This window comes from Bombina bombina, chromosome 9 (assembly GCF_027579735.1).
Source record: "Bombina bombina isolate aBomBom1 chromosome 9, aBomBom1.pri, whole genome shotgun sequence".
Lineage (NCBI taxonomy): Eukaryota > Metazoa > Chordata > Amphibia > Anura > Bombinatoridae > Bombina > Bombina bombina.
The window spans coordinates 233,155,837-233,176,759 of record NC_069507.1 but is presented as its reverse complement, the minus strand read 5'-3'; the positions used below and the strand labels follow the sequence as shown (position 1 = coordinate 233,176,759).

The 20,923-nt window shown below is 37.7% G+C and overlaps 1 protein-coding gene across 1 annotated transcript in view; it reads left to right on the top strand.

The window, feature by feature from the left end:
• ATRNL1 (attractin like 1) overlaps positions 1–20,923 on the top strand; it is a 1,671,159-nt gene that overhangs the window by 254,058 nt on the left and 1,396,178 nt on the right. Inside the window, exon 7 of the mRNA XM_053692689.1 lies at positions 2,045–2,132. Coding sequence (XP_053548664.1) covers positions 2,045–2,132 — 88 coding nt within the window. The remainder of the gene's footprint in view (positions 1–2,044; positions 2,133–20,923) is intronic.

Here is a 20,923-nt window from a genome sequence, read left to right as displayed (position 1 = left end):
TTCTATTGGCTGATCGGAACAGCCAATAGAATGCGAGCTCAATCTGATTGGCTGATCGGATCAGCCAATCGGATTGAACTTGATTCTGATTGGCTGATTCCATGTGTATTTATTTGTAGCAATTGTATTTAATTAATTTATTGATAGTGTAGTGTTAGGTTAATTGTAGGTAATTGTAGGTAGTTTATTTAATTAATTTATTGATAGTCTAGTGTTAGGTTTATTTCTAACTTAGGTTAGAAATAAACCTAATTTATTGATAGTGTAGTGTTAGGTTAATTGTAGGTAATTGTAGGTAGTTTATTTAATTAATTTATTGATAGTCTAGTGTTAGGTTTATTTCTAACTTAGGTTAGGATTTCTTTTACAGGTAAATTTGTAATTATTTTAACTATTTTAGCTATTAAATAGTTCTTAACTATTTAATAGCTATTGTACCTGGTTAAAATAAATACAAAGTTACCTGTAAAATAAATATAAATCCTAAAATAGCTATAATATAATTATAATTTATATTGTAGCTATATTATGATTTATTTTACAGGTAAGTATTTAGCTTTAAATAGGAATAATTTATTTAATAAGAGTTAATTAATTTCGTTAGATTTAAATTATATTTAACTTAGGGGGGTGTTAGTATTAGGGTTAGACTTAGCTTTAGGGGTTAATACATTTATTAGAATAGCGGCGAGATTTGGTCGGCAGATTAGGGGTTAATAATTGAAGTTAGGTGTCGGCGATGTTAGGGAGGGCAGATTAGGGGTTAATACTATTTATGATAGGGTTAGTGAGGCGGATTAGGGGTTAATAACTTTATTATAGTAGTGCTCAGGTCCGCTCGGCAGATTAGGGGTTAATAAGTGTAGGCAGGTGGAGGCGACGTTGAGGGGGGCAGATTAGGGGTTAATAAATATAATATAGGGTTCGGCGGTGTTAGGGGCAGCAGATTAGGGGTACATAAGGATAACGTAGGTGGCGGCGCTTTGCGGTCGGCAGATTAGGGGTTAATAATTGAAGTTAGGTGTCGGCGATGTTAGGGAGGGCAGATTAGGGGTTAATAAATATAATATAGGGGTCGGCGGTGTTAGGGGCAGCTGATTAGGGGTACATAAGTATAACGTAGGTGGCGGTCGGCAGATTAGGGGTTAAAAATTTTTTGTTTGAGTGTCGGCGATGTGGGGGGACCTCGGTTTAGGGGTACATAGGTAGTTTATGGGTGTTAGTGTACTTTAGAGCACAGTAGTTAAGAGCTTTATAAACCGGCGTTAGCCAGAAAGCTCTTAACTACTGACTTTTTTCCTGCGGCTGGAGTTTTGTCGTTAGATGTCTAACGCTCACTTCAGAAACGACTCTAAATACCGGAGTTAGAAAAATCCCATTGAAAAGATAGGATACGCAATTTACGTAAGGGGATCTGCGGTATGGAAAAGTCGCGGCTGGAAAGTGGGCGTTAGACCCTATTTTGAGTGACTCCAAATACCGGCGGTAGCCTAAAACCAGCGTTAGGAGCCTCTAACGCTGGTTTTCACGGCTACCGCCAAACTCCAAATCTAGGCCTTAGACTATTCAATAGAATATACTCCAGTATAGAAACTATCAGTATAGGTTGTGATACCACAGGCTAAATCAGCAATTTCAAATGCCAAAATAGGGGTAAAGGAGCTACTTTAATTTAATTAAATTTTTTACTTTAATTTAAAACACTCCAGCAGGTTAAATGAATCATTGGGAACAATTTAAAGGGCAGAACATTTTTGGGTGAACTGTCCCTTTATTAATGTTTTTGTGACGCACATTTCATTTCATAGACTTTTTTAACATGACGTTTGGGTGCCCATGCTAACACATTGCTTTATTTTTTGTATGTGTTGTTATTATTTCATAAAAGGCTAATTTGTTAGTATATGATTAAGTTCCCAGCGGGGACACAACCTGTGTAAGATAATATATATAAATATATATCTTTTTTATATATATACAATTTAGTATCCCACAGCTGCCCTGAGTGTGACCTTTATCTGTTCTAACTTTCATTTCCCCACAGCTACAATGTAGATAGCAGTATATGGAATGTTGTACCGTTGTTAAGGGGGCCTCTTCAGAGATATGGACACTCTCTTGCTTTGTACCAGGTGAGTTGATTGTTTTTACAGATGCACTTTCATTTTTAAAAACTGAAATATAAACAAGTAAATGTTACAAGAAAGTTCTCTTAAAAATTAGAAATATTTTAATATATTGTTTTATTCTCCTAGCTGTTTAGTAATTATTTATCTATAACTGGATTATGAGAATACATTATGCAATTTATATTACAATAATCAATACAAATGTTTTATATGTTTTAGGGCTGATAGCTTAGAATAATATAAAATGTAAGAATTAAAAAAGAAAAAAATAATTATATTGAAATTGACATTGATAAGTTATGTAGAATGTATCCATATTAATCCTTTTTTCTTCATTATTGACATCATCTAAGTGTATTTTTCTTCTCCCATTTGATCGTACTTACAATTGATCATACACTGAAATAAATAAATGTTTAATACCGATGTCTACCTGCAGATGGCACTCTTGGACTGTATAGGTATTAATGAGTAATCACTGTTATTGTTTTTTACATGTGCAGTACAATAGGATTATAAATACTCATTTTTCAGAAAGCAAGTATATTACAGAATTATATCGGCAAAATATTGCTATATATTAACATTCTATAGCTAACTGAAGCCTAAAAATGGAGGTTATGCTGTCTCTTGATACTCAAAAAGAAAGAAAAAAAAGATTTCCCTCCCGTAAAGTGAAGGTTAAGTCTGGCGTTCTGGTTATAATTTTTCAATATGTTAGCTAAATTCAGTATGATGTTCATTCATCAAATTATATATAAATACAATAAAAAGTTTTATTTTTAATGTTTTCATTCTGCTCCGTTTCACCTGTATAATCCGCCCACCATACTGCCGTTATTGAGTGACAGTTTTTCTATCGAATCTAGTGTTTACCCCCGTGGCGTCCAGCCCCTTTTCGGTTTCGTCATTGCAACCTTATGCGCATGCGTTTAAACAAACAGCGCGTCATCGGCATGCTCGTTCATGTTTCGCGCATGCGTTGTCCGCTGTCACAATTGTTGATACATTGAATCAACATCAACGCTCTCTCGCATCCTAGCAAATTAGCCTGCAACTATAACAACAGGTAAGAATCAATACGCTGCGCCTTTACAAAACGAATTGGGCTAAATTATAATCAATCTCTACATCATAAAGTATTTATTTGTTACGTGGGTTGACGAAACGCATGCGCTATTGACTTGACGATACGCATGCGCAGTTCAAACAAAACACGGGTGCACAAGCGTAGTCCGCTTGTAAGAAACAAAGCAACGTCATAACATCTGAATAAGGAAGTGTGGTAGGGGCGGAGCTAATCGCGATAGCGGAGGTATATTATAAATACATTTTATTTGAAATGGATTCGTTATTTCTAAATATAAACTCAGCGACTTTAATATTTATAACATACATTTTAACACGGTATATAGATAATAACAAAAATTGACCTTCACTTTAATTTTTAAAATCTTAACATTTCATTGATAAAGATAAATAGCATAACTCTGGTTAATTTTAGGGAGCCCTCATATTCATTTGTTATGAGATAACATTACAATATTTTAGTGCATATTTAAATAACATTTTTAGTACATACAACTTTTATAAATCTATTAGTATTCCGAACTGTACTGGAAAAAGAATACTGGAAAAATTGCCAATTCTGAAAAGTATTTCATAGTGTGAAATCATTTGCATATTCAATAACATCACAAAGTAACGGTCACGCAATATTTTCTGCATTAAAAAAATGTCTCAACTTTAATTTATATTTGAGCCTCACTGGACTAATAAGTTTCCTTTTAGCTGTTCTATTTTTCTGAAGCTTTTTGTTTTAAATACCCTATAAAGATCAGTGCAAATATAACATTTCTGTTATTTATATTTTATTTGTTTAACCTCTGCATCAGTGAGGTGCAGCCATATCCCTCAAGGCAGTGTAGGCTCACCCAGCAATGGGTCCACGTATGCCATATGGCTTCCTGCATCACCTTTGGGTTATAATTTGCATAAATTAAAAGAGAGAAGCGCTCAACCTGGGAACGAACAATAGCATAATAGCTTGTTCTATGGCCAGTTACCCCCCAAGAAGCAGCCTCTTTTTGCTCAATATGTGAGTTTCACAGAGAAGACCTTTTCTGTAGCATATCAGTCTTCAGTCAGACGCGTTCAAGGCCTTACACAACATCGGACCTGAATACCTCAACCACCGCGTAAATTTCTACTCCCCCGCCAGACAACTCCGATCGGCCAACCAAGCACTCGCAGTTATCCCCTGCATCAGCAAATCCACAGCAGGCGGAAGATCCTTCTCCCACATGGCAGCAAAGACATGGAACACCCTCCCGCTGCACCTCAGACAATCCACCTCCCTTACAAAATTCAGAAAGGACCTCGAAACCTGGCTCTTCGATTGAATGCCCATCCCCTCCCCCCCTTCTCCTATCCCCTTTCCCTTAGCGCCTTGAGTCTCTCATGGGTGATTAGTATGCGCTCTATAAGTACCAAATAGATAGATAGATAGCCTGGTCCTGACTTAAAGGGACAGTTTACTCAAAAAATTTCTCCCCTTTAATTTGTAGTGTATTAAATTGCTTACAAGTATTTCCATTAAAGGGATAGTAAAGTCCAAATTAAACTTTCATGATTCAGATAGGGCATGTAATTTTAAACAACTTTCTAATTTACTTTTATCATCAAATTTGCTTTGTACTCTTGTTATTCTTAGTTGAAAGCTAAACATAGGTAGGCTCATATGCTAATTTCTAAGCCCTTGAAGGCCACCTTTGCATTTGACAGTTTTTCACCACTAGAGGGCGTTAGTTCATGTGTTTAATATAGATACCACTGTGCTCATGCATGTGAAGTTATTTAGGAGTCAGCACTAATTGCCTGAAATGCAAGTCTGTCAAAAGATCTCAGATAAGGAGACAGCAGAAGCTTAGATACAAGGTAATTACAGAGGTACAAAGTATATTTCTAGAACAATGTTGCTTATGCAAAACTGGGGAATGGTAAATAAAGGGATTATCTATCTTTTTAAACAATAACATTTTTGGTGTTTACTATCCCTTTATCATTATATTGGCATTTGAATTAGTTTATTTTACCTGTGGTATTCCCACCTATTCTAAAAGTTTTTGACCTCGAGGCCAAGCTGTGTTAACACAGCCGGTAGAAGAAATTACACTCCCAGTGGGTTATAGAAGAGATAAGGTAATAAAATCTTAATTTTTCATTGTTCTCTACAAGTATTGGTGATTGGTTTACAGACAGATATAAGATAAAAAACATGTATATGTACACAATGTGATAAAGTAATGAGATCTGATTATACCGACAAGCTCAACCCATTTTATTAGGTTGTGGCTTCAAAACACAAAACCAGCTAATTCATATACACAAATAAACCTTAAAAAGGCAAATCACATACATTTTATACTTTGCAGCTGGTTAAAAAGTAATTGGAAACACATTAAGGAAAAACAATTTGATAGTATACTGTCCCTTTAACAGTGCAGTCCATCCCCAAAATACCAGACAACCCCTCTCTGAAATAGAGAAATGGCGAAACCCCAGCTGTACATTTCATCCTAGTGTCTGCTTCGTCAGTGAGGTGCAGCCATATCTATCTAGGTACACTGAGCAACAGGTCCACGTCTAACTTCCCTCAGGCTCATAATTTGCATAAATAAAAAAAGAGAAGCCATCAACCTGGAAACGAACAAAAGCATAATAGCTTGTTCTATGGCCAGTTACGGCCCCAAGGAGCAGCCTCTTTTTGCTTAACATGTGCCTTTCGCAGAGAAGAACTTTCCTTATATCAGTCTGATGCTGACTAAACAGTGCAGTCCAGCTTGAAACGACTGCCAAGCTCTGCACACTAATGACATCATCATCTGGGCTGCATAACAGGCTTCACTAGTAACAAAACACTCACTAGTTGGATTTAACAGACTGTCAGTGCAACTCAGCACAGTGCCTAGATCAGTCCTGATCGTGATGTCATCAGTGGGCGGAGCTTGGCAGCCATTTCAAAGTGGCCAGAAACAATATTCATTTTAAAATAACTGTTTTACTGTTCCTGCTGCATGATATAGAATGGGCGCAGGAGAATATTTGCAGCTTAAATTGAAGGTCAATTTGGATGAATTAGTGCCCGGTTTTTAAAAAACCTATTAAAAACAAGGGCACTTTAATTCATCAAAATTCACCCTTTTCTTCAAAAATTTACTTTTTAATCCTGAAAGCCGCTCCAGCAATTCCCCTGGCCGTGGGAAGCCTCTTGTTACGTCAGAAATGACGAACCATGGGGGGATCATGGCCTGATGCAATGCCGTGATTGGAGGAAGTCGGATTCGTCATTTTGGACCTGCAGTGGCTGTCAGGATTAAAAGGTACGTTTTTGAAGTAAAGGAGTGAAATGTCAATTTTGATAAATTAAAGTGCCCTTGTTTTTAATAGGATTATTAAAAACCGGGCACCGATTCATCAAAATTGACCTTCACTTTAATCTAAGGTAAGACTTTAAGATGACTGTGGTTGTAATAAAAGCGAGATAAAATAATGATTTAAATGGGATTTGCTACCCAAGTGTTTTCTGTAACGTCACTGTACCGTTAAGCCATCCTTGGTACACTCACTCTTTGGGTTCGGCACAGTGTATCTGCTGTAGTGATGCTTATCTTTGCTCAATCTGTCTATTGATTGCATCATAAGTTGACAAGACGAGGAAGTAAATATTAATAAAGAAAACCACAACTTAAGTTCCTGCACTGTCATGTGCATTACGTTTACCATTTGTATTCAGGAGAACTCAGTCCTTGTCACTGCGTGCCCTGAAGAAATATCATCTGCAATATTGAGTATGCGAAGCTGTAAATAGGATTTTACAGGTACAGCAATTTCTTGTCTGTTAAAGATTAAAATCTCCTGTTACTAAGATGTAGTGTCATGCCAAGTCGCCCGTAGTTGATGGTGAGTTTAAACTTTTATTCATTATTATGAAACATAAGAATTATTACTTACTTTTGCTTGAGGTGACATAAAAGTTCAAAAAGAAAATGATCTAGCATATTATATGCAAGCGATTGTACAGTAATAAAAACTGCAAAAGGATTAAACACATAGTTAAAGTCAGTTTGAGCGACAATTCAATACTGGGACCTTGTTGAACACTTCTGGTGAGTAGGGATGTGCATAAATATTAATTTATTATTTATTTTTGCCCCTTTTCATATAATTTAGCTCTGAAAATTGAGTAATTTCTAATTCTCTGAACATGAAAGCACCCTGATGACTTCTCAAGGTTAACTCTACTATATATCTTTAACTAATTGGCTTTAACTGATAACAACCGCAAAACAAAGTACTTTATACTAACTCTATAACCCTGACTAAGTGACTAGCCTTGTTGCCTGTGAACTAAAGCCCAAATTGGCTACTCCAAATAAAGAAAATGGTGGGAGGAATTTGGCTATGGAAAAATAAATGCAGTAAAAAGGATGTTAAAGGACCACTAAATACAAATTGCAAACTATATGATCTTGAACCTTCATATCTGAGAATAATTTTGCAATGAAAACTGCAGCTTTATTTTGTCAAATGGGTATATTGTTTATGTTTATTAATTTCAGAGATTTCCCTGTCCCCCAGAACAAAAGAACCTTTGCTAACCAATCACAAACTAATATTCAGATATAGCACAGTCTGTTTGCACATGTGCAGTTGAGAGAGACTGGTAAAGTCTGCCCTTATCTCTTCCCTTAGGTGGTTTAACACTGCTTCAAGTTAGTTACTATTGCAAATAATGCTTCTCCTATCATGATTGTTGATGTAAAACTCATAATCCACCTTTTACAAATTTGACTGCTGAGAATATTAGTGGGGAGGGTAAAGTAAACAAAAGCTTACATAAATTGCCTGAAAGTATTAACCCAAACCTATCTGGGAGAAAGTGAAACAAGCACAATTTTTAGATGTATTTTACATAAAAGGTAGCAAAATAAACAATTAATGTATAAAACATTTTATATGTTTTTGAAGTTTAATGGTCTTTTAATTTGATATAACGGATAGGATTTTTTAATTTTATATAAGCACAACAGAAATGTCTTGTAACTACAAGGGGCAAGATTACATATGCGGAGCAAGCTTCAGTGCAACTGCTGAAACCTGCGCCGCCTGTAATTTCATCTTGCACATAGGCGTATCGCATAAACCCCGCCAGCAGTTCATAAAGTGCCGTAAGTCGGATAAACTTGCGATGTCCAGAAATTAGCGTAAATACACATTTCTGGAGTCGCCAGTGACTTACGGCACTTTAGAAACTGCCGGCGCCTAAGAAAATAAAAAAAATTATAAAATCTCCTGTAAAAGTCTAACCCGCCTCCCAAAAATAAACCCGACACGTAAAACCCCTATATCTGCCATCACCCCCATATCGGAACTAATAATAAAGGTATTAATCCTTAAACCGACAACCACCCACAACACAATTTGCCTAATTAAACTATTAACCCCTAATCCGCCATTCACCCACATCGCAAGATACCTAATAAAAGTATTAATCCCTTAATCTGCCAACCCCAACATCGCAAGCTACCTAATACATGTATTAACCCCTAATCTGCCATTCACCCACATGGCAAAGTCCCTATTAAAACTATTAACCCCGAATCTGCCATTAATCCACATCGCAAAGTACCTATTAAAACTATTAACCCCTAATCCGCCATTAATCCACATTGCAACAAATCTTTTAAATCTATTAACCCCTAATCTGCCAAACCCACACAACGATAATTAAAAAATACTAAATTACAAACAATTAAAATAAAAAAGCTAAAATTACTTAAAAATTAAAAAAAACTAAGATTAAATTAATCTAAGATTAAAAAAATAAATAAAAAAGTCTAACATTACATAAAAAATAAACCAAATTATCAAAAATAAAAAACTATACCTAATACCTATAAAAAAGCCCCCCAAAATAAAATCACCCCCTAATGTAATGCTAAACTACCAATAGCCCTTAAAAGGGCCTTTTGTAGGGCATTGCCCTAAGTTAAACAGCTCTTTTACCTTAAAAAATACTAAGTCCCCACTCTAACAGTAAAACCCCGCACCCACCAAACCCCCCAAAATAAAAAAACTAACACTAAAATATCCTAAACTACCCATTGCCCCTAAAGGGGCATTTGTATGGGCATTGCCCTTTAAAGGGCATTTAGCTCGTTTACTGCCTTTAAAAGGGCATTCAGCTCTTTTTTAAAGGCCCATTAGATCCCTAATCTAAAAACAAACAAGTCTAACCCCCAGATAGGTACTCACGGTTCCTAAAGTCCGGCGGTGAAGTCTTCTTCCAAGCGGCAATATCTTCTTCCAGAACTACTGAAATCCTATTGACTGTTCAAATCAGCCAATAGGATTTCAGTAGCACTCATCCTATAGACTGATTTGAATTTGAAGACTCAAATCAGCCAATAGGAATACAAGGTACCCCATATTTAAACGCGTACCTTGAATTCAATCCTCAGTGTGCAGCGGTGATCATACGAAGATGATCTCCACGCTCCATGGCTCTGCGGTCGCCGGTCTTTAGTTCCACGATCACCGGTCTTCAGTTCCGCGCTGGCTTGTTCCTGGCAGAAGATATCACCACTTGGAAGAAGACTTCACCGCCGGACTTCACGAATCGTGAGTACCTATCTGGGGGTTAGACTTAGGCTTTTTTAATTTTTTTTTTTTTTTAGATTAGGGATTTAATGGGCCTTTGAAAAAGAGCTAAATACCCTTCTAAGGGCAGTACAAAAGCTGAATGCCCTTTTAAGGGCAATGCCCAAACAAATGCCCCTTTAGGGGCAATGGGTAGTTTAGGAATTTTTAGTGTAGGTTTTTTTATTTTGGGGGCTTGGTGGGTGCAGGGTTTTACTGTTAGAGGATGGACATAGTATTTTTTAAGGTAAAAGAACTGTTTAATTTAGGGCAATGCCCTACAAAAGGCCGTTTTAAGGGCTATTGGTACTTTAGCATTAGATTAGGGGGTGTTTTTATTTTTGGGGGGCTTTTTTATTTTCATAGGGATTAGGTTTAATTCTTTTATTTTTTATAATTTTGTTTATTATTTTATGTAATGTTAGACTTGTTTTTTTGTTATCTTAGATTAATTTAATCTTAGTTTTTTGTTTGTTTTTAAGTAATGTTAGCTTTTTTATTTTAATTGTTTGTAACTTAGTATTTTTTAATTTAGGTAATTGTGGTTAATCTAGGGGGTGTTAGGTAAGGTGGTGCTAGGTTAGGAGGCTTAGTAATTTAATTAGTTATTTTTGTTGTGGGGGTTTGGCCGATAAGGGGTTATTAGATTTATTAGGTTTGTTGTGATGTGGGTTAATTGCGGATTAATGGTTAATAGGTTAATTAAGTTTATTGCGTTGGTGGGGGATGGCGGTTTAGGGGTTAATAGTTTTAATAGGTACTTTGCAATATGGGTGAATGGCGGATTAGGGTTTAATAGTTTATCAAAGTATATTGCGTTGTGGGCTGATGGGGGTTTAGGGGTTAATCACTTTATAAGGTATATAGCGTTGTAGGTGGTTGGCGGATTAGGGGTTAATTGGTTACTTAGATTTATTCCAATGTGGTGGTTGGCGGATTAGGGGTTAATATAGTTTATTAGTTATTGCGGTGGAGGTTGGCGGTTGACAGGTAGAAATATATTGCACATGCGTTAGGTGTCAGTTATTTTCAGGAGGTAGATAGATATTGCGCATGCGTTAGGTGTTAGTTACTATTTTCAGGGGGTTACGGTGCTCACATACTCAGTGCAAGTCTTGCTGCGACTGCCTATGTGTGGCGAGGTAAAAACGGAGTAAAATTGCTCCATTTTCACTGCGTAAGTTCTTGCACTGAATATGTGATACCGATTTGCGACGCGGTTCTATGTTAGCTTATGGGAGTAAAAATTGCGGGCGACGGGTGAAATATACGCGCCACATTTATGATACCAAAACCGTGTAAAAACCGTCCCACATATGTAATCTTGCCCAAGGTGTTTACAGTCCATTTACATTTGTGAAGGCAATGCTACATTACAATGGGGCTCACAAAACAATCATATAAAATGAATAAACTTAAGACGCACAGAAGAAAACATAATAAAACTGCACTGCTCATACAAAAAAGGCTGTGAATTTTTTATATTAAATACGAAATTCAAAGCGTATTATTTTTCTTAATGTAAAATAATTTTTACCACCTCTGCTAGTGGGCTAAACAGGGGTAGTCCATGTGCGTAGCTTAAAGGGACATTAAACACAAATTGTATACTACATGATTATGAACCTTCATATACAAGAATAATTTTCCAATGAAAACAGCAGTTGTAGTTTGTCAAATATGTATATTGTTTTATGTTTATTCTTTTCACTGATTTCCGTGTCCCCCAGAACAAAAGAACCCCTGCTAGCCAATCACAAACTAATATTCCGATATAGCGCAAACTCTGTTTGCACATGTGCAGACTGGGGTAGCCTGCACTATTGTATTCCCTTAAAGGGATATGAAACCCAAAATGTTTCTTTCATGTTTTAGATACATCATACAAGTTTAACCAACTTTCCACTTTACGTCTATTATCTAATTTGCTTTGTACTTTCGGTATCCTTTGTTGAAAATCATACCTAAGTAGGCTCAGGAGCTAGCTGCTGATTGGTGGCTGCACAGATATGTCTGTTGTAATTGTCTTACCAATGTGTTCAGCTAGCTCCCAGTAGTGCATAATGAGAGAATGAAGCAAAACTTATAATAGATATAAATTTGAAAGTTCTTAAAAATGCATTGCCCTATCTGAATCATATTTTTTTTTTAGCATTTCATGTCCCTTTGAGGTGGCTCACCATTGTACAAATGCAAATAATGATTTTCCTATCATGATTGTTGATACAAAAAATAGAAACTTAGGGAGGGAGAAAAAAAAGTAAACAAAAGCTCACATAAATTGCCTAAAAGTATTAACCCATGCCTCCCTGGGAGAAAATCAAACAAGCACCATTGTTACGTGTATTTTTCAGCAAAAGGCTGCAAAATAAATCATAAATGTATATTGCAATAATGAAACATAGTGAGGCATATTTAAGAAATCAAAGAGAAGCAGAAATCTGAGCACTCGGGGGCAAGTAAAATCCAAAAAAATCTTTATTAAGGTGAGAGTAAAAACTGCATCTCAATGCAGGTGAACAAGGATAGCAATCCTGACGTGTTTCGCACCCCCTAGTGGCGCTTAGTCATAGGAATAAATGCTAGAGGTGTCTGTAGTGTACTTAAAGGGATAACTGTCCAATCACTGACCTGTAATAGGTGTCATCAGACGCCACCCCAAAAAGAACACTAACAGCACAAGAGAGATATTTAAAAAAAACAATGTAGGTGATAAAACTGAAGGTACAAAAATCCTTGTATGCATACTAGCAGGCTTGTAAGATGGGAAACACATAGGACATAAAGGATATGTTTGTTTATATGTCTTATAGGTTGCCTAAACAACGCGGCAACCGCTGATGACGTCATATTTAAGAAATGTCTTGCGGACCTGATCCCGACAGTGCGGATCAGGTTCGCAAGACATTGCTGAATGCGGAGAGCAATACGCTCTCCGCATTTAACATTGCACCAGCAGCTCACAAGATCTGCTGGTGCAACGCCGCCGCCAGCAGGGAGCTGTCAATCAACCCGATCGTACCCGATTGTTGCGATTCCTGTCCGCCGTCTTTGTGACCGCTGCTTCATAACTGCTGTTTCTGGCGAGTCTGAAGACTCGCCAGAAACACGGACCGTCAAGCTCCTCTCGGATCTTGATAGATAGGCTCCTTTATCTGTTGTTGAAATGTGAAGTTTAAGTGTGGCATATTTTCTAAACATTTGCTCACTGTTCTCGTAAAGTGGTGGTGTGATTGTGTCAAAATTTGCAAACCACTCATTACCTTAATATAATCACCTCTATTTTCATATGTATGTGTTTTTCTAAGATAATATACACTGAATATAGTGTTATCTGATTTGTACGGAACCGCAGAGGTGTCTCACAAGATTTTTTTTATAAATCATGAGCACATTTTGCTAAATCTTGAGCACGATTAAGTGCCCGGTTTTTAAAAATACTATTAAAAACAGGGGCACTTTCATTCATGAAAGTTTACATTTCACCCGTTTTGTTAAAATACTTACCTTTTCTTCTTGAAGCCGCTCCAGCGCTTCACCAGCCTGTCGCAAGCCTCTTCATACGTCAGCAATGACGATTCCGGCATCCTCCAAACACAGCTTCCCCTCAGAGGGAATCATTGAGGCAACGCCGTGATTGGAGGAAGCCAGTTTCGTCATTGCTGGGTAAGTTAACCAGGAAGAATCAGGAGGGGGCATCATTTCAGAACGGCGATCCGGCATTTCCGAAGAAAAAAGGAAGTATTTTTAAAATACTGTGCAATGTCAATTTTCATGAATGAAAGTGCCCCTGTTTTTAATAGTTTTTTTAAAAAACGGCACTTTCACATGAACATTGACATTCACCTTAAAGGGCTACTGAACCCAATTTTTTTCTTTCAGCTAAATATACCCATCAATCGGCAAGCGCTATCCAGGTGCTGAACCAAAAATTGTCCAGCTCGTAAGCTTACATTCCTACTTTTTCAAATAAAGATACCAAGAGAACGAAGAAAAATTGATAATAGGAGTAAATTAGAAAGTTACTTAAAATTGCATGCTCTATCTGAACCACAAAAGAAAACATTTGGGTTCAGTATACCTTTAAGCATAAATCCTCCCACTTACAGATCAGGCTCACCAGCTAATATTACTTTCAGTTTCAGTTCAGTCAGTGTTAGGATCAATACAGACAGACTAGTAAGTGTGGACCTCAGCTTCAGTCAATGTTAGCATTATGTTATGTGACACAGTACATTTAGTATTGCAATGCTCACAAAGTATATTTATCCTTTCACATAACAATGCAATTATATTCAAATTATTGGAGGTAAAATAGGTGTAAATTATTATCACCTAGATTACAAGTTTTGCGTTCGTGTTTTAACGCTGAAAAAATAATAAAGTTATTAACCCCTAAACCGCCGCCCTCCCGCATCACAAACACTATTTAAATATTATTAACCCCTAATCTGCCGTCCGCCCACATCGCCCCCACTATACTAAAGTTATTAACCTCTAATTCCACCGCCACTATAATAAACCTATTAACCCCTAAACGCAAGCCCCCACAACAAAATATACTAAATAAACCTATTAACCCCTAAACCGAAACCCTCCCACATCGCAATAAACTAATTTAAACTAGTAACCCCTAAACCTAACGTCCCTCTAACTTTATATTAAAATTACAATTTTCCTTTCTTAAATTAAATTAACTTACCTGTCAAATTTGAAAAACTAAGTTTAAACTAACAATTAAACTAATATAAATATTAAACGAAAATTAAACTAACTACTAATTAAAGAAACTAAAATACACATTAAAAAAATCATAACACTACTATAAAAATTACAAACTATCTAATTACAAAAAATAAAAACACTAAATGATGAAAAATAACAAACGAAATGATCAAAAATAAAAAAGAATTACAACTAATCTAATAGCCCTATAAAATAAAAAAGCCCACCCAAAATAAAAACACCCCCTAGCCTACAATAAACTACCAATAGCCCTTAAAAGGGCCTTTTGTAGGGCATTGCCCTAAGTTACAGTAAAACCCCACCACCCAACCAACCCCCCAAAACAAAAAAACCTAACTCTAACAAAAACCTAAGCTTCCCTATTGCCCTGAAAATGGCATTTGTATGGGCATTGCCCTTAAATGGGCATTTAGCACTTTTGCATTTCCCTGAAAAGGGCATTTAGCTCTTTTACAAAAAGCCCAAACCCTAAACTAAAAAAACCCCCACCCAAAAAAGTTTAAAAAATCCTAACACTAACCCCCGAAGATCCACTTACAGTTGCTGAAGTCCCGCTTGAAGGATCTTCATCCCGGTGGCTCCATCTTTATCCAGGTGGCTCTATCTTCATCCAGACGGCAGACGGGACCATCTTCATCCAGGCGTCATCTTCTATCTTCATCCCGGCGGCGTCTTCTATCCCGCGGAGCATCCTCTTCATATGGTCGCCGCCGTAAACTAAATCTTCAATGCAAGGTACACAATTCAAAATAGCGTCCCTTGCATTCCTATTGGCTGATTTGATTTTGGAAATTCAAATCAGCCAATAGGATGAGAGCTTCTGAAATCCTATTGGCTGTTCAAATCAGCCAATAGGATGAGAGCTACTGAAATTCTGTTGGCTATTCAAATCAGCCGATAGAATTTCAGTAGCTCTCATCCTATTGACTGATTTGAACAGCCAATAGGATTTCAATAGCTCTCATCCTTTTGGCTGATTTGAATTTCCAAAATCAAATTAGCCAATAGGAATGCAAGGAATGCCGTTTTGATTTGCGTACCTTGCATTGAAGATTCAGTATACGGCGGGGACCATATGAAGAGGATGCTCCGCGCCGGATGTCTTTAGGATGGACCCGCTCCACGCCGTCGGGATGAAGATAGAAGACGCCACCTAGATGAAGATGAAGCCGCCTGCCGCCTGGATGAAGATGGAGCTACCGGGATGGAGATCCATTATTATTATAGATTAGGTTTTTTATTTTTTGTAATTTTAGTGTTTTTTATTTTTTGTAATGTTAGGTTTTAGTGTAAGGCAGCTTAGGTTTTATTTCACCGGTAAGTTTGTATTTATTTTAACTAGGTAGTTAGTAAATAGTTAATAACTATTTACTAACTAGTCTACCTAGTTAAAATAAATACAAACTTACCTGTGAAATAAAAATAAAATCTAAGCTAGCTACAATAGAACTATTAGTTATATTGTAGCTAGCTTAGGTTTTATTTCACAAGTAAATATGTATTTAGTTTTAAATAGGTATTATTTAGTTAATAATTGTAACTTTAATTTAGCTCTATTTTAATTATGTTAAAGTTAGGGGGTGTTAGGGTTAGGGTTACGTTATGGTTAGGTTTAGGGGTTAATATAGTTTAATTTAGGTTGTTGCGATGTGGGGGCTGGCAGTTTAGGGGTTAATAGGTTTATTTAGTGGTAGTGATGTGGGAGGCCAGAGGTTTAGGGGTAAATAGCTTTATTTAGTTGCGGCGATGTCGGGAAGCGGCGGAATAGGAGTTAATAGATTTATTATAGCGTGGCCGATGTTGGGGGTGCAGGGGAATAGGGGTTAATAACTTTAGTATAGTGGCGGCAATATCTGGAGCGGCAGATTAGGGGTTAATAACATTATGTAGGTGGCAGCGATATCGGGAGCAGCAGATTAGGGGTTAATAACATTATGTAGGTGGCGGCGATGTCAGGGGCGACAGATTAGGGGTGTTTAGACGTGGGGTTTATGTTAGGGTGTTAGGTTTAAACATATCTTTTTTTACCCCATAGACATTAATAGAGCTGCGTTATGAAATTTAAAAACACTATACGAAATTTATAGAAATAGTGTGCGCCAATCGTGTGTAACAATTTTTTTTTTTAAAACTGTGAATGTCACTAGACAAAAAACAAAAAAGATGATAAAGAGGACCAAAAGATGTTGTGATTAATCGGTGTAGGATGGTCTGAGTGTAATAGATGTGAAAAAAATGTGATCCCCAGATGATCGTTTCGGCCTTCATTGGGTCTCGTCAGTGAGGTGTAGCAGTATTCCTCTAAGCACACTGAGCAAGGAGTCCACGTCTGGTTTCCCCTTTTTCCCATAGGGAGACTAAATACACACAGAGAGAAGCACACTCACAGGAACGAACAACTGGCTCAATACTATTGTTAGCCTGTTCTATGGTGATTTACCACCTGGGTGCAGCTTCTTTTAGCCCAGTAATGCTTTTCGCAGAGAAGAACTTTCCTGTAGTATATCAGTCTGATCCCGCCTATTACAGTCAGTCCAGCGCCGAAATACCTCTCTGAACAAGGAACACAGCAACCCCAGACAATCATTTCGGCTTTCATTGGGCCTCGTTAGTGAGGTGTAGCCATATTCCTCTAAGCACACTGAGTAAGCAGTCCACGTCTGGTTTCCCCTCTTTCCCATAGGGACACTAAATACACATAGAGAGTAGTACACTGAGAGAAATACACTGTATTTAGTCTCCCTATGGGAAAAGGGGGCAACCAGACGTGGACTCCTTGCTCAGTGTGCTTAGAGGAATATAGCTACACCTCACTGACGAGGCCCAATGAAGGCCGAAATGATCGTCTGGGGTTGCTGTGTTCCTTGTTCAGAGAGGAGTTGCCTGGTATTTCGGCGCTGGACTGACCATAATAGGCGGGATCAGACTGATATACTACAGGAAAGTTCTACTCTGTGAAAAGCATTACTGGGCTAAAAAGTTGCACCCAGGTGGTAAATCGCCATAGAACAGGCTAACAATGTTATTGAGCCAGTTGTTCGTTCCTGTGAGTGCACTTTTCTCTGTATATATATATATATATTCACAGAGGCTGGTGCACTCGCACAAACAGGTGTCCAGTTGCCAGGGTGCTAAATGCAGGTAGAGATAATGGTCTGATGAAGGGGAGCTGTCCCCGAAACTTCACGTAAATAAAAGCTTCTATTGCTTATCCTTAAGCCCAGCGAGTGCTGTCTTCTATTACCTTTATAAATATACTGTATTCCATTCAGCCATTATTTGCTAATTTGTCTGTCCCTAACTGTCCTCAGTAGAAGAACTAGCCCAGGGAAACCGGAGTTTCAGCCAAGGAGAATTGGAAAACCTATAATTTTCAGAATTAAATTACAGGAAATAGTTCAATGAAACTATACTTTAAATAAACATAATTAAACAAATTTGCAATCTCAAAGTGTTTAAGGATTAGCCAAGTAAACTGGACGAATGAAGATCTCTCTTATATTTGTTGTTTCTGCAGAGATGGCTGATATATAGCTCCCCACTTTTGCACTAAAGCATATGAAAAGTTATATCAGAATATAATATATTACTAGTGAGAGATTGAGGAAAATGCCACTGGTTTGAACTGGGGCTGTCCAGCTGTTGGACACAGGTGCAGCATTAAAGGGGATTTAAACCAGCCGGTCACACGGCCTGTGTCAAATCAGGGAGATAATTAAATCAGCTGCACACATGAGCTGTTGGGGAAATTCTGCACGAATATCTCAGAGAGATGCGGTGGTGGAAAAAGTAACATGACATTGTCTAGAATTTAAATCACCTGAGCAACAAGTCTATATTCCTCACAGCTTGAAACTGCACAGGAGGCAGATGTGTGAGATGCCCAGTTAAAGGGCATTATGTTTATACAGACGTATTACGGACAGAGGGACCAGATGGCCCGGTATTACCAGGACACTTCCAGTTTTCAATGAGCAGTCCTGGTATCCTGAGAATCATTTTTGGATAGGTTAACGTCCTGGCTTTTTTAATACTGTGTGTATGTATATATATATAGTAGAAAAAGCAGGGGTTGGCACTCAGCAGTAAATAGACACAGTATACAACCTCCAGGGTGCTCCGTGCAAAAGATATTTACACCAAAAACAGCAAAAGCAAAGGCACTAACCATTTCAATTCAAATTGTCAAGTTTTAAAGTAGATGTAAAGTTTCATCAAGTAGTGCCCGGTTTTTAAAAATACTATTAAAAACGGGGGCACTTTCATTGATGACATTTGCATTGCACCATATTTGTAGAATTACTTACCTCTTCGTCTTGAAAGCCGCTCCAGCACTTCGCCAGCCCATCGCAAGCCTCTTATACGTCAGCAATGACGATTCCGGCATCCTCCAATCACAGTTTCCCCCCCGGGGGAAGCATTGCCTAAAGCAATGACGTGATTGGAGGAAGCCCGGAATCATAATTTCTGACATAGGAAGAGGCTTGCGACGGGCGGGGGAAGCGACATCATCAGCGATCCAGCTTTCAAGACGAAGAAGTAAGTATTTCTACAAATATGGTGCAATGTAAAGTTTCATCAATGAAAGTGCTCCTGTTTTTAATAGTATTTTTAAAAACCGGGCACCACTTGATGAAACTTTATATTCACTTTAATTACCATGACGTTTCGGGTGGTGCCCCTTCATCAGACAGATGTTTTTGATATATATTATTTATTTATTTTTCTATTACTTTGTAATTATTTCCAAAATATTTGATTTCACCCCCATATGCCAACTGACCTGTTACTATAGTGAAACTCTGCTGTGGAGCATCCACTCTCTGATGGTCAGCTCTGCTCCCTCTTATGCAAGTAAAAGGGGTGGAGCTATCCAGAGAGATTGGAAATGCCTCAGCAGACCTCACCAACTACTATATGGTTTACTTTGTATTCATTTAGTTAACAACATTTGTGCTGTTTTGCACACCAGAGATATTGTATCTGTATTTTGGTTTGACCAGTTAAAGAAATCTATAAATAAGATCCAGCACTAATCAAACAATAAATGTATCAACTAATTGTCTTCCTTTAAAGGGTCATGATACCCAAATGTTGAAACACTTGGAAGTGATGCAGTATAGCTGTAAAAAGTTGACTAGAAAATATCACCTGAACATCTCTATGTAAAAAAGAAAGATATTTTACCTAAGCAGCAAATCAGTATGCCTGTCCCGGGACAGGCAAAGGAGCGAGCTTTGTGCACTCTCATGTTATTTCCCTATTCAGTTTAAGCAAGTTTACTATGAAATCTCATGAGAGTTAAGTGAAAACTCATGAGATCACAGTAAAAGAGTTCATGACAGCACTGTTGATGCTGATTGGCTGCTGTTCATTTCTTCATTTTTAAAAAAAATGTTTTATCTGCAGCTGGGCAGCAGCTTAAGTATAACTTTTTACACAGAACTCTGCTGAGCTGAGGAGATTGTGAGGTAAAATATCTTCCTTTTTTACATAGAGATGCTCAGGTGATATTTTCCTGTCAGCTTTTTACAGTTACTGCATCAGTTTTAAGTGATTTAGCACATGAGTATTATGTCCCTTTAACTGTATAGTGTAGACTGTAGTAGCTAATTATAAACTGATGGCTGCTCTCAAACTGCAAATAAAATCCATCTTGTACCTTTTCCTGCTTTATTTATTTACTCTAGACTCTCTCCTGTTCATTGCAGAACAAACTTACATCAATAGCTATAGAGGCTCTTTAGATAATAATGCAAAACAGAATGAGAAGCAGTCTGCCAGGAACGAACAGCAGCATCAATAGCTTGTTCTATGGCCCGGTTGCCACCTGGTAGTAGCTTCTTTCTGCCCAATTGTGCTTTTCACAGAGGAAAACTTTCCTGTAGTATATCAGTCTGATCCCGCCGACATGGTCAGTCCAGCCACGAAATACCAGGCAATTCTCCTCTGAACAAGGAACATGACAACCCCAGACGATCGTTTCGGCCTCCTTTGGGCCTCGTCAGTGAGGTGCAGCCATATCCCTCTAAACACATTAGGCAAGGAGTCCACGTCTGGTTTCCCCCATCACCCTTAGGGAGACTATCCCAAGGGTCATATTTACATATGCAAAACAGAATGAGAAGCAGTATGCCAGGAACGAACAGCAGCATCAATAGCTTGTTCTATGGCCCGGTTGCCACCTGGTAATAGCTTCTTTCTGCCCAATTGTGCTTTTCACAGAGGAAAACTTTCCTGTAGTATATCAGTCTGATCCCGCCGACATGGTCAGTCCAGCCCCGAAATACCAGGCAATTCTCCTCTGAACAAGGAACATGACAACCCCAGACGATCATTTCGGCCTC